The 15008-nt window shown below is 33.8% G+C and overlaps 1 protein-coding gene across 12 annotated transcripts in view; it reads left to right on the forward strand.

Moving 5' to 3' along the window:
- KCNT2 (potassium sodium-activated channel subfamily T member 2) overlaps positions 1-13948 on the forward strand; it is a 405220-nt gene extending 391272 nt beyond the window's left edge. For 11 of the 12 annotated variants that reach the window (XM_060294948.1, XM_060294737.1, XM_060295055.1 and 8 more), the window contains 2 exons: positions 6483-6567; positions 11165-13948. In XM_060294948.1, the coding sequence (XP_060150931.1) occupies positions 6483-6567; positions 11165-11276 (197 nt within the window). In that variant the 3' untranslated portion in view covers positions 11277-13948. The remainder of the gene's footprint in view (positions 1-6482; positions 6568-11164) is intronic. The other variant, XR_009563185.1, reaches the window with a different exon arrangement.
- The last annotated feature ends 1060 nt before the right edge of the window (positions 13949-15008 follow it).

Consider the following 15008-nt stretch of genomic DNA (forward strand, 5'->3'; position numbering starts at 1 on the left):
AACTCATTAAATCCAAAGAAGGCAGGGAAAGAAGAAAAGGGGAGCAAAGAACATCTGGGACAAGTGAAACACAGCTAGCAAGATGGTAGATTTAAACTCAACTATATTTATATTAAATATAAATGGACTAGACATTTCAATTAAAAGGCAGAAGGCATCAGATGGGATTAAAAGAAGCAATATCCAGCTCTGTGTTGCCTAAAAGAAGCCCACTTAAAATGTGAACAAAGAAATAGATCAAAAGTAAAAGCATACAATTATATTTCATATAATCACAAATCCATAGAAAACTGGAGTGGCTATATTAATATTAAAGTAGGTCCATACAATAACTTGGATGCCTGACAAAAACATTACACAAAGGGAAAAAAAAAGCCACACAGAAACACACTGTAAGATCTTAGCAGAGTAATTGTTCCTAGAAATCAGTGATTCTAGGGGTTGGAGGTGAAAGGTGGGAATTGACTGCAAAAGGGTAAGAGGGATCTTTTTGTCATTATAGAAATGTTCTATGTTGTAATTATGGTAGAGGTTGCACTATTCTATGCATATATCAAAACTCATTGAATGTGCATTTTGAATTAGTAAATTTCTTATTTTGTTTTACCAATAAGTCTGAGATAAACAGAACAATGATGATTATCCAAAGATAACTTAAATTATATGCTTAAAATCATATAGGAAGTTTACAGTTAACTTGTTAAAGGTAAACCTATAGACTTTGCCTATCTTGTTCATTGCTGTCCCCAGATTTAGAATTATTTGTGACTATAATCATGCCCAGTTAACATTATTAAATGACTAAATTGGAGAATAAAATAATGAATATCATGTGATAAATTATGATTATCAACTAATCATAAAAATGCCTCTGGTAAGACATACGGTGGTACTACAGGTTAGCTGCAAAACTGAAAAACATGCTATATACTTATTTTTAAATTGTTCAGATAATATGTTCAATACATTTTTCTTCAATCTCAGATACTATTTCAGGTGAAGTACCTTTAAGTTTAAAGTAGTGTATCCAACTACTAAAATGAAAATAAATAAGGTCTTTCCAAAACCTTTTGGACTTTCTGTGTAGAAGTGTATTTATTTTAATTTTTCAGATTATCAGCGAGATCATAGTTTTAAATTTAGAAATATTCACCTGAAAATATATTGAACCTGTTATTTGCGAATGTAATTAATGTTCTATTTTTTAAAGTGTACCTGTGTTTGTTACTTTGCAGACAATCTGTACTGTTTCAGCCCACATCACTTAATGTAAAGTATTGTAATATTATTTTCAAAGAAACTAGCATTTATTGAGCAGTTTCCATTCACTAGGGACACATAATAGCTCTAAAGGTCAATACTTGTTTAGGGGAGGGTGGGCAGTGGAGAAAGCATTTTAAAAAAACAAAACTGAACCTGAACCATTGAAGAAATAGTATGTTTTTAGACACATTATTCACTTTTTTTGAATTCTCTATCACATTAAAAAATGGCAAGGGGGTTTTGGTCTTTTACCGTTTATACAAGGTAGTAATACAGATTTTTAAATGTTAAGAAATATCAAATACTCCATTTTAAAGGAAAATTGAGTCTAAAGTAACTAGTTTTGTGTATGAAGCTAGTAAGTGATGGGGAGGCTCATGACAGTTGAAAATGAATGATTTCTGAAGCTTTGCTTTATATCATTCTTCTTGTTTGGCTAATTGTTTCATCTCATCTTGATTTCTGGATGTTTACATGAAGGGAGGTTAAGAGAGTATATTTCTTGCTTTTATCTTGTGTATCATAAAGTAGTTCCAAATTATCGGAAGGTAATGAAAATCATTTTAAGTAGAGGTGGTTAAATATATTTGTTCTTTTATCCATACCTCTAGCCACCTTTTCTTCCCTGAAAATACACTGGTAAGTTCAGTAAAATGAACAAAATAGTTGTACTCATAAACACAGTTTGATACTAAACTGGAATACATGAGCCAGTTAAATCAGCACTAAAAAACTAACCCGTTTCATAGGTGGATAACACATAATGTAGATGGAAATTCAGGTGAGGGGAAAGGGAAATCATCTCTAGGTTGTGCTATTACCAGTTATTTGGACTGCACCCTGTTGGGGAGATAAGCACTGTGCAATGGAGAGTATTTTCTCTGGTATTTCTTGTGTCACTGAAGAAAAAATATGCTCTCATGCTGGTACAGACCAATTTCTTCCTTTTTAATTACTTGCCTTTTCCATCAGCATTCAGATGTGCTGTGGTGTCCATCCTAAAACATCTCCATCTCTTCTTCCCTCCCTTCCTCCCTCCTTCACTCTGCTCTCCCCTCCCCCCCTTCTCTCTATATGGCTCTCTTGCTCTCTCAAGCTCTCCGTCTATCTTTCCCTCCCTCCTCCCAAATTTCCTGCATTTCCGTTGCTCCCAAGCCACCATCGTCTCTCCCCTGGGCTTCTGTACTATTCGCCTACTATCCCTAAGGGCAAATTTGAGCCCCCACAAAGTCCATTTCCCACAGAGCAGCCAAAGTGATATACTCAACACGAAATCAGATCATACCTCCAAACCTCCCATCCTTACAACTTTTCAATGGCTTCCCTGTGCCTTTAGACTAAAATTCAAACTTCTGATCAAGGTCTCTAAAGCTCTCCAAGGTCTGGACCCAGCTTGCCCTTTTGACATTGTCTCCAACTAACTCCTTCTTGTTTAGTCCATTCTCAAGGACCTGCTTTCTGCAACTTAAACTCAATCATTTCAGCCTTTCCCATTTGGGGTTCTTTGTAAACTTTTCTTCCCCTATCTTTGCATGCCAACACCTTCATATCACAATATAGGTACAATTATTATTTACAAGTTATGGATTGAATTTGCCTGCTCTGATAATAGGAAACCTTTATACAGCACTTGATATTCTGGATCAGAATTGATTCTAAGAACTGTATATTTATTCTGATATATTAATGTTAAATTATACTTATTATTCATTTATCATTTAATTCTAATAATAAGCTTTAAGACAAAACCTATTGCTACCCCATTTTACAGGTGAGGAAACTGAAAAGAGAAAGATTAAGAAATTAAATAATGTGCCTAAGGTCTCGGCATAATTGGGAAACAAGGATTTCAATGCAAGCCCTCTGGTTTCAGGGTCTTTGTTCTTAACAGAGCTTTTCATTGATACCTTTGTATTCTTTGAAATGCTTCTCTGATAACAATACACAATGGATGTGTGTTTTTGGCAGTCTTATTTAACAAAACCTACACAAATACATGCAAGATTTAAATTTATTTTATCAAATTTTATTCTCCTCTTTTAAAACTGCTTTTAAAATACTTCAAAAGGGACGTTTTAGAAACTGAAACAAAACAAAAATATGAAACTCGTGTGTGGAATGGGACTCAATCAATTATTATGTAAGAACAATAGGAATATACATCTATATCCTTTCTGTTATGATCTATTTACCTGAAACACTCTATGCAGAGTATTTCCTATATGAAGATTTCGATTGAATAATTACATATGCTAATTAATACAACAAAAGAAGTTTCTTGGTAAACACTACTAGTAGTTGTTTAACTTGACTCAAATTTCTTTTAAAGTTTTAAGTATTCTACTTCATTTATTTCAACTTTTCAAAGAAGAATAGTTTTATTAAGATAAGTATGTCAATGATGAACAATAATTTCTATAAGACACTTTAAATGATCTAGTGCTTTTTATTTTACCAAGGTCAGAGATTGCTTATTAAGAACACATTGAATGTCCTCACAATAGATTTCCTTAGTAGATATTTTTGCTGGGTAGGAGATAAAATCTCGACTCTGGTTCATGAGCCAAATTTTCCTAAGTACATTTATTTTCTTCGCTAAATATGTTATTATATTTGTGGTAAAGAGCCTTTTGATCTTCAGTTGGTTGAATCTGCAGCTATGGAGCCCACAGATATGGAGGGTCAATCTGCAATTTTTTTTTTTTTTTTTTTGGCTGCCTGAACGGCATGTGGGATCTTAGTTCCCCGACCAGGGATCGAACCTGCGCCCCCTGCTTTGGAAGCGTGGAGTCTTAACCACTGGACTGCCAGGGAAGTCCCAAGAGATTTAATCCATTCATGTCTTTGCCACCACCAATGGTGATTACTATGATAGGGTCTTAAAAATACAGGAAACCTACCATATTTCCCCCTCCAGAATTCAGAAATAACTAAAAAATATGTAGGGAATAACTGGTAGAGACAAAAATACCAGACTTAGGGCTGATACAACTAGATTGTTGAATGTGATTTTGATAGATGACTACAATGGGCTTTTAAAAGCTCACTGTCTAATTCTTAAAGTCACAAAGTGAAAGAGAGTGAACTGTAGGACTTCCAGACAGAGCAGCACGACAGAGAACAAGCAGACAAGGTGAACCCTACAGCAAGGCAGGCATCAGAAGGAAAGAGAGAACAGCTTTGAGCTCAGCAATTTATTTTAATTCTGTTAATTTAACACTGAGGAGGTCAGTGAGGGGTGGGTGAGGAAAGACCAGGAGTGATGAGTTCTGACTGCGATGTTACCCGTGTTTCCATATAAACCTTATGGGATCATTGAATTGAGCATATCAGCAAAATGTTTGCTCCAATTCCTGGAGTCCATGGAAAAACAAAAATCTTCAGAAAGATAAAGTCCAACTATCTACTTGAACAGACACGATAGTTATACCTAGTTCTGTAAAGTTCTCAGTTATCTAGACAGTTTTTACATTTGTAACAGGCATACCAAGTCACCAATAAGATTTTGACCTCATCCCAGAACCAAAAATGAGTACAACATCATGTTAATAATCAAGGAGAAGGGTTGAATATCAATATTAACTGAGAAGGTATCTGTTAAAATTGTTTTCCCTCTAGTGCCACTGTTCAATAATGTTCACTGCTTTACATAAGAGACTTCAACAGTGCCATGGTTTACATGAGAAATTGAGTTATACGTAGCCAAATAGGTGGAGATTTTCTAATGACCTATCACATTTCAGGGCATCCTGCTTTAGTCTCCAGAATGTACAATTAACCTCTGTTCTTTTGTTTAGCTATTGTGGAAATTCACACAAGGGGGAAATTTCTCAGAAAGAATACATAAGTCAAAATTGCTTTTTATGTAGAAAGATGATTCTGGTAATCTTCTGCCAGTACAATATGCATTGAGTTGAAATTGCACCTTATTTGGAGTAAGCTCATCGCTATATATTCATTGGAATTCCAAGCTCCAGCTGATTGAATTAGCCGTCCACCCCCTCCCCCAGGTATGATTGGCAGATTTAGCAAGTAAAAATACAGGATTCCCAGTTAAATTTAAATTTCAGATAAACAACAAATGATATTTAATATAAGCGTGTTACCTATAATAGTTGGTATATATATATATATATGCTAAAAAATTGTTAATTTTTAATTTGAAATTCAGATTTCACAGGGCATTCTCTATTTTGCCTGGCAATCTTATCCCCATGACAGGATACAATTCCTTGTGTCTGCCCCTGGGATATGCAACTGAATATATTCCTTTATTTGAATATTAATTTGACAATCTTATGATTATAATAGCTTTACTGGCAAACTTATGGTGGGTTCGATTATACTGCAGTTTATCTGCCTTGTAAGATAAGGATGTTCATTTATAGACTTAAGAATAAGGCACATCTGGATATCAACTTGAAAGATCATAACCGAAATTACTGTCTTTCACAGTCAAGTGACAGGTTTCTAGTCAAACCTAGTGGTAGATGTTGTTTTATAAAAATAATATATATTTTCCAGTGTAGGAAATTATCAGGATCAGCTATGTTGGCCTAAAAACTATCTTTAATTTTAGGCAGTTACTTGAGTATATATCTTGATATATACTTGATATATATTGATATATCTCTATTAGTATGAAATATATTCTTAGATTTTGGATCAAACTGCAAAATTTAGTACTACTTTTAGGAACCAAGCTTGTCTGCAACTGAAGTGGCTAGATGAGTACTATGGCTCTAGAGCAGGATTTGAAACAGTGCCCTCCCAGCCTAAAAACTTTACCCTTGGGAAGATTAATATTTATTGAGTATGTGTCCACGTGGCTTTATATTTACACCTTCTCATAGCCTTAGCAGCTAAAAAATCTCAATCCTAAAGCTGTTTTCATTTTCAGTGCCAGTTCAGTTCTCCATACTTGAAGTCTGATGATGTTTTCAGAGTGAATTGACAAACTTAAAGGGCACAGCTTTTTATATTTAAAATATGTATTGTTTTAGAGACAAAACAAAGGATCCCGTGGTACACTTCCCTTAAAACTTACAATTAAATTCTGTTCCACAGGATTCTTTGCATTTGGCAAGAACATTACCATGTCTTATATCAGATATATCATGTAAGGAAGTCAAAAGTATTTAGGGCCTTCGTGCTTTTTAGGTACTTCCTGTAATTTTCTGTAAGTGGTATAACACACTTGGCATTTATTTATCTTCTAGATGAAATGAACGATCATCAAAGTACCCTCTCCTACATCCTGATAAACCCATCTCCAGATACCAGACTAGAGCTGAATGATGTTGTGTAAGTTGATCTCACATAAGCCATGTATTTTCAGAAAACCACTGATTTATTTACTTTTATATTTTTATTTCCACCATAATAGCCCCTTATCTTTCTTGTGATACAAATGCTTAGGAAATCAAAGTCTAATTTTTGTGTTCAATAAACAAATGCATTTTGTATATTGCTGTGTGTAATACTATATAAAAGCATTGTAGGATGGTAGAGCTAAAAAAGAAGGAAAAAGCAGCATGAATTTTGTATTTTGTGAGCAAATATACATTTGGACAAATAATAGAAAATATGTGGAACAAGAAGAGATCAGCTCAAAGGAAAACCTAAAATATCCCACACTAGCTAGTTTGAAATACCTGAGACTTTCTCAAAGCCAAGGTAAAATTGGTCAAAACCCTTATTAGGAAAGGATCTATGGTAGTAATTTAATTCATCAAAAACTATGTATTATGCATGTTCAGTTGTACTAGTGTTGCCTTAAAAATGTGCTCTATAGAAACAAATAAGGCATTTTCCCTGATTTCAAAGTGTTTACATTCTAATTAAAAAAACTACAATTTAAGCATAAACTTTTAATAGCAGTATATATATGAGTTTGTCACATGACTTAAGCATTGATTAAGTGAGATGGTGGTTTTCAAAATTCAGGAGAGAAGCCATTATTGTGAGCTACAGGGATTACGAAGGACGACGGACTTGAACTAGACACTCAGGGTAGATGGAATTTGTGCAGGTGGAGAGAAAGGAGGGGACAAATGCAGAACATTTGTTCCAGAACAGGGAGATGGCTTGAGAAAATGCACTGCCTGGGCATCGCATAATGTGTGCCAGCTGGCAATACTACAGAGCCTAGTTTGACCAGAGTAAAAGCTTTGTATTAACATCTCTGTTGTTAATTAGTTAAACATAATATTGGCAACATATTAAACCTGGCTTTGGAAGGACCTTACATGACAAAATAACGAATTGATATTCAACCTTATAGACAATGGGCAGCACTTGGATATATGAGCGAGAAAGTAGAAGGATTTTAGCAAAGGCATTTTGACAGTTGTAGGTGTAAGCCTAGGTGAGAAATTCCTCATGAGTCTGAGCTTGAGGTTCATGGTCCTAAGGCTGAGCTGCACCAAGGCCTGCTTACACAGGATAGTTAACTCCAGGTTGTATTGGTGACATAAAACAAATGCCAAAGATTCAAAAGTCTTGGTGGGTGTTAGGTCCACAGGATGTGTTTGTATCTATAACCTGGAAATAATAAGGTCAGTGACTAAAAAGAGTGAGAACATTATGTGATGCAGAGCATGAAGTGGATCCATGCAAGTGATTTAGAACTAAAGTTAGTAATATGCCAGCAATTAGATGCTGTCAGTTTCATGGGAGATTTTGGCTGGGGTTGGAGGGTTCAATTTTCTTAAAAAAGAGCTCTGTAAAAAGCAATAGAACTGATTGGCAGGATGGAGATAAGAATCACTCATAACATCTGGATGATGGATTGTAAAGACAAGATCCTATGGAGGTAAATTTATGGAGACAAAGAGTGAGACTTGTTCATTGGTCTGGGAATTGGAAAATAAAGGCTCTCACATGGCTTTCAGATTTCAAATCTATGTGATTGCAAAAGAAATTACTGCTTCACTGAAACAAGTCAGTAGAGGGAGGCACTTTTTCAAGCAGGAAAGAGCAGTCGTTGGGTATGGAGAAAAGAGAGATGATGAGCTGGAGTTTAGGTACCTTGTTCAGTGCTAAGTGGAAATGTCTAGAAAGTATATAGAGATACAGTACCAAGCTTTGGAAAGAAGCTAGTTCTATATAGAAACTAGTTACTTTTCACCTTCTAAATGAATAAAACGGAAAAGAGAATGATTTTTTGAAAAAAAGCGATACATAAAGAAGTAGAAGTAGAAGAATGAATATTGGCCTGCTGAGTACTGCTCAGTTTTAGGGCAAAAAGATGAATGTGCTTCAAAAGCTTCTTAGGAAAATACATCAGCAGGGGTAACTTTGACCCAAAATCGGTGTGAAAAGATTTTTGTTAGTCACCTAAGATACAACTAGCAAGTTTAATAATGCTTTATTTTGCCATCTGATGATACTGGTTAGAGTATAGGAACTTGGGGGAATCTGATGAATGGTGATTCCAGCTGCTAGAGTTCTTAAGGCGGCTGTCAAACTTTATATCCAGTGGGGATGCTGAATTTTTGGAGCACTTTAAGCTAGATGAAAATATCTTATTTGTGATGCACCTGGCTTTCAACTGCCCATTCTGGAGACTTTACTTAGCATATGACTGTAATACAACAAAACTGCTCCATTTTTCTTGTGTCCATATTTACACGTCTTTCTTCCTTTAACCCATAAAATCAGGCAATTTTTAAAAAATCTGCCCTTGTAGTCCCAACTTTCATATGTCTCTTTTTCAAATTATCAACTATATATATTTTTTTAAAAAGTTGGGATTACCTTATTTTTATTTCATAACAAATTGTAAATTTCTTGAGCCTAATATAATTCTTTGCCATGATTATTTTTGATGGCATGGGAAGATAGTGTTTACCTTTTGAGTCTATGTATCAATACAAATCCTTCCATCAGATAGATTTTATAATTCAAAATAATTCCTGAAACTTTTAAAAACTGAAACATAAAAATAAAATATATGATGTTACAATATATACAGGTAAAATAACCATGGAATATTCTGCCTTTTGGATGCTATTATTTTTTATTAGTTTTAAGCTAAAACATCAACTTGACTGCTATAAAAAAAAAAAGAACTCTTTTTTCCATGATCTGTTTTTTTGCATTGAGATAATTAAATTTTAGTATAACTGGAGCAAGAAAATATGCTACCATGACAAGCAGTACAAAAAATGCATTTAAGAAACTTATTTTGTTAGACTCATACTTTTAGTAGTGATTATAATAGGGAAAGGAAATTTTGCAGCTACATCAATGAATTTAGGGGATAATGGATTATACTCATACCTTTTATGTTTTTCTAAAATATCACTTTCAAAAGTTCACTTTAAATGAAGGTGCAACAATAATTTGATTTGAAGAACAATAAATCACTAGGTGATATGGGGTTAAAAAGCTTAATGTGCACTATTAGTTTTCTTCATTGATCTACTATGTTATTGATATTCAAAGTAATTATAAAGCAGGTGGTTGGATAACAAAATCTAGTTAATAAATAGATCCAAGGACGTTAATCTCAACTTTCATTTGATCCAAGAAAATAGACTGTAGTGCTTGAAATTGCTCTTTTAAGGGACATATTTTATGAATATTTTTCCTTTGGTTTTTAAGAGGAGAAGTACAAATCTTCATTAGAGTCCCCACTTTTAAAATAGTTTCTCCATTTATTTTGTAACTCCGAACATTATTATAAAACTATGAAATACTAATTGCATTTGCACCTGAACAAGACTTTTAGAATGCTGTATTACATATATTTACTTTCCTTCTCTCCCTTCCAAACCCTCAGTGGCTTCCAGTGGGAAGCCTTTGGAACAGAAATAGAACCTACTTATCCTGAAACTTAAAGTCCTTTATTAGCTGCTTTCTATGTTTCTTCCTGAATTTACCTACCATCATCTCCTGGTCTAACCGGTCCTCTAAAGTCAAACTCATTTTCTAAACGTGTTGGGAGCATCTTTTTCTGTGTCCCATTTCCTCTCCGTTTGTCTCCACTTAAGCCTGGAAAGCCATCAATCCAACCTCCTCAATAAACTATTCCCTCATTCACTGTTGTTCTTTTTGTCTTTCTGTGATGTTTGGAATTTCTTTTTAATCTTTCTATCTGTTTCATAAATTACGCTCTGTTAATCCTCTGCAGGGGTCAGAAGTGTATGGTTTTTTGTATTCCCAGGACCTAGCCCAGTAGTCCAGACACGCTCAAGAAATGGACGCTCATGTCACTTGACGGTCTGAAGTAAAACATCTCTCTTGAAACAAATTCTAACATTATTGAAATGTGTGAGTTTGGCAGGTGAACATTTTCCTATTTACTAGTAGAATGAATTGAGAATTATTTTCTTTGTCCAATTTCTTACTATAGCATAACCTGAATTTTAGGTTAATAAATTTCCCAATAATTAAAATATTATCTAGGTATAATATCCTCCAGAGCGTTTATGAAATCATTAATTTTATAGAATCATAGAATATTTAAATTAAAAAGCCTATAGAATAATGTAGATCAAATTTATTTATGAATGATAAAAATAACACTAAGAGCAGTTGATTAATATAATCATGGCTAGGATTCAGGTATCCTTTATAGAAAAATAGCCAAAGAAAAGAATAATAAATCAACAAAATACTAAAAACATAAACTTTTGAAAAGATGGAGGTGGTGAAATGTATCCTAACTGAAAGATAATGATTCTTCATTCATCCACATTCATCTTGATAATTCTCTTAGGTGTAGAATTATTACAAGCCCTTGCGAAATAAACAGCAAGTCCTTCCACCAACGTTATATAGAGACAAGTTTCGATAACTTTAAACACTGAACAAATAAATTTAAAGTAACAATCTAAAGTGTCAATGTGAACTAGTTTTTTTGATTACAGTTATTTGCCTTGTTTTCTTTTCTTAGATACTTAATCCGACCCGATCCACTGGCCTACCTACCAAATGGTGAACCCAGTCGAAAAAACAGCATCTGCAACACCACAGGCCAAGATTCTCGGGAGGAAACTCAGCTTTGATAAAAAAGAAAATAAGAGACTTTTTTCTCCTACAAGGATCTTGCTTGAAACAACTCTAAATCTTAGAAAAACAAGAGTGTTGCTGGCATGAAATAAACTAGATTGAAGTATATCCAATTCTCTCATATTAAAAAAAAAATCTATTCTCCTAGAAGTTTAGATAATTTTGAAATTTAAAGTACTGCTTTGTTGGTACTCCTCCCATTAATATTTGAAAGATATCAATGGAATGATTTTGAACACCTAAATTGAAATGCAAAAATTTGAACCTGATGTTTCATTGTTTGACAATAATACAAACTGTATGAAGCCAATTTTTAAAAAGTATTAAGGTTTATGAAAGTAAACTAGAAGTCCAGTTATATCTGGTGCATCCCAATGGACATAGAAGATTGTTGCTCCACTTAAAATTAAATGTGTCCTATTATATTCTTTAAACTTGCCATTTTATAAAAATGAGCTCATCACAAGTGTCCGGCCTTCTCTACACAGATTAACAGACAAACTTGTGTGGCTGACTTTTGTGTAAGAATCAGAGTTTGCTTTAGAATATGAATCTTTAAGTCATTTTACCCTTTTTGTTGACTTTTCACATGATATATTCATTTTAGAATTTGAGCTGTTCATAGCATGTTTTATTACTCTGAAGAAACCAAAACAAACAAAAAGAAATATCAACTACATGAACTTTTCCCTAACTTTATGTTTAACACACGTTGTATGCCAAGAACAGTATGTGAAAGCAAATATTTATTGTTTTCCTAAAAGAATCCTAACATAGAGAATACTTAAAACACATTTGTTGACTTAAATCTAATCTAAGAATTGAAGCATTAATTGAAATATTCAGTAATGATTTTCATTAGACTCTTGAGCTTTAACATTTTTTATATATCTATACAGTATATTTCATTAGAAAGATAGTTTAAAATTAAAAGAAGCAAAATTATACTTTTTATAGAATACAAAGTAATTTCAAACATTAAAAGTCCTCCTTTATACCTTTAGTATTGAAATAATAATACACCAAAAATTGGTATATCAAAAATTTTGATCTAATTTTGGAAAGTTATCTATAGGAGCTATGTTTTAACATTGTGAGGAAAAAGCATAAAATAAAAATAAGTAGGTTTTGCTGTTTAAATGTAAGGTAAACCATACATAATTTGACAGTTATAAATAAAGAAACGCTGACCTTTGGCAACACCAGTGCTTTTACCTACATTGCATTATTCCCTTTCAGAAACAGGTTGAAAAGCACAGAGCACAGTTTGCCAGGTAATTGAAATGCACTGTCATTCCCATGAAAGAGACATTGACAAATTTAAAAAGATATTTTTCTTCCAATTTTGTATGTTTTTATTTCTGAATTTGACATTAAATTTTAATTCAACGGAAAATAGGACACATAAGACTAGAAAGAGACATGTTATCATTTCATTTCACAAAGAAGCAGATAAATTGAAAGGAAAATAGAAGGATTCAAAATAATAAAGAGGGCTTCCCTGGTGGCACAGTGGTTGAAAGTCCGCCTGCCGATGCAGGGGACACGGGTTCGTGCCCCGGTCCGGGAAGATCCCACATGCCGCGGAGAGGCTGGGCCCGTGAGCCATGGCCATTGAGCCTGAGCGTCCGGAGCCTGTGCTCCGCAACGGGAGAGGCCACAACAGTGAGAGGCCCGTGTACTGCAAAAAAATAAAGAAAGAAAATAAAGAAAAATAAAGAAAGCCTAATATTTCCCCAATAATTCTATGGGTATAAAATATAAAACATAAAATGTGAAATTATAGATTATATAGCCATTGTATATTTGGCTTTGAGAATATGAAATGCCTATTTGTTTAGTATTTTACATTACTCTCATTTTAGAATGACAAGAACATCAAGAATTTCCCCTAAAATAGGGAGAGCCTGTATTTAATTTTCTTTAACTATACAGGGAAGTAGAATTTATAGCAGGTTACTTAAAATTGGAAACATATCTTAAAACAAAGATTTTATGCATATGTATGTGTATATGTTATAAACACAGCTGAAATATATCAGACAAATACATATTCACATGTAAAATTTCAAACTAAAGGTGGAATTGAACAAATACATGTAATGGAGCACAATAATAAATTTAATGAACTTGTTTTATATTTGCACATTGATATTTAAGTATGATGTTTCTTTGAGTTGCCTTTTCTTTACTCCATTACAGTTATGTTTAGGAATAAATGTAAGATTTTATGAATCTTCTATTTCCCCACAAGATCTCAAGTTGAGTATTTTTGCATTATGACAGTTGTCAAGACTAGGATTTTAAGCTAGGACCTGACTATATTTCCTATAACACTATAAAATTTGTTTCATAAATTTTACAATAATTATTTTTGATTATGAACATTAGTCCAAATTTAATATTTGACACAATTCATATTAGCTTGCTATAATAATGATAGTTTATTAGCCTTTCTGTTATTTAAAGAATAAAAACATACTTATAAAAGCCTTTTAACAAACAGTTGCCTTTTTAAATACTTACACTTGCATATGAAAATAAAAAATGAAGTCAACATTAGTCCTTGTAACCCTATGGGATTTGGTTCTGTTTATTGTCTATGTACCATTTTGCTACCAGTTACACTGAATTGCTTTAAAATAAATAATAAAATTATTTCTGATGATGAAAACCCTTGATTTTTTTTGCCAAAACTTGAGGTATTTAGACAAATTATATTTTGAATTGTCACAATTATATTTTCACCTGTCACTTTAATTTTTCAAAACCAATATAAACATGAAGGTGATCTCGTTGGAAAAGATAGCCATAAATAAACTTGTTGAATTACTTCTTAACATAATAGCTCCTGAATAACTATGTCACAGGAAAAGAGAAGGAAGGAAGGAAGGAAGGACAGGGAGGGTGGAACGAGAGAAGAGGAAGTGAACAAAGGGAGGGAGGGAAAAGGAAAGGGAAGAAGAGGGAAGAAAAAGAAGGCAAAATGAAAACAATGTAGGTGCCAGAAGAGAATTTTTTTTTTTTAACAAAATGGAAGATAATGTCTCAATACAGTCATTTAAAGGCCAGAAAAGCACTGGTTAGAGAAAATAAAAATAAGTTTAAATGCAAAACTAGACTTTTGATCTAAGGAAAATGGAATAGAAACTTTTCTCCCCATTCCTTCTCCTAAATACAGGTAAAAACCCTAGATATGAAACTGAGCAGGACCTTGTGGGGCCTTCCCAGGGACAGACACCTCCTGCACCGTGTCTCAGGAAAGCAGTGAAGCAAGACAAAATAATAATAGTTCAGCCATAAAACAGTCAAGGACCCTTAGTTCCTCAAGAGCTATAAATTCTGAGCCATATCCTGGAGCTGTTTTACAGATACTGAAACCCCTGCAAGAGGGAAGAAGCTGACTGTGTGCTGCCCACCAGCACATAGATCCCACACCAGGTGGAACCAGAAAATTGAAAATTGAGATTCCTGAAATAACATCCTGTTACCTCATCACCAACCAATCATAAGGATGTACATGAACTGATTACACAGGACCCTCTCCCTCACCTTGCCTTTAAAATCCCTTCCTCGAAAGCCACTGGAGAGTTTGGGTCTTTTGAGCAGTAGCTGACCGTTCTCCTTGCTTGGCACCCTGCAGTAAATGCTGTACTTTCCTTCACCACAACCAAGTGTCAGAAAATTGGCTTTGCTGCACGTTGGGCAAGAAGACCCAAGTTTGGTTG

Source organism: Globicephala melas, chromosome 1 (assembly GCF_963455315.2).
Source record: "Globicephala melas chromosome 1, mGloMel1.2, whole genome shotgun sequence".
Taxonomy (NCBI): Eukaryota; Metazoa; Chordata; class Mammalia; order Artiodactyla; family Delphinidae; genus Globicephala; species Globicephala melas.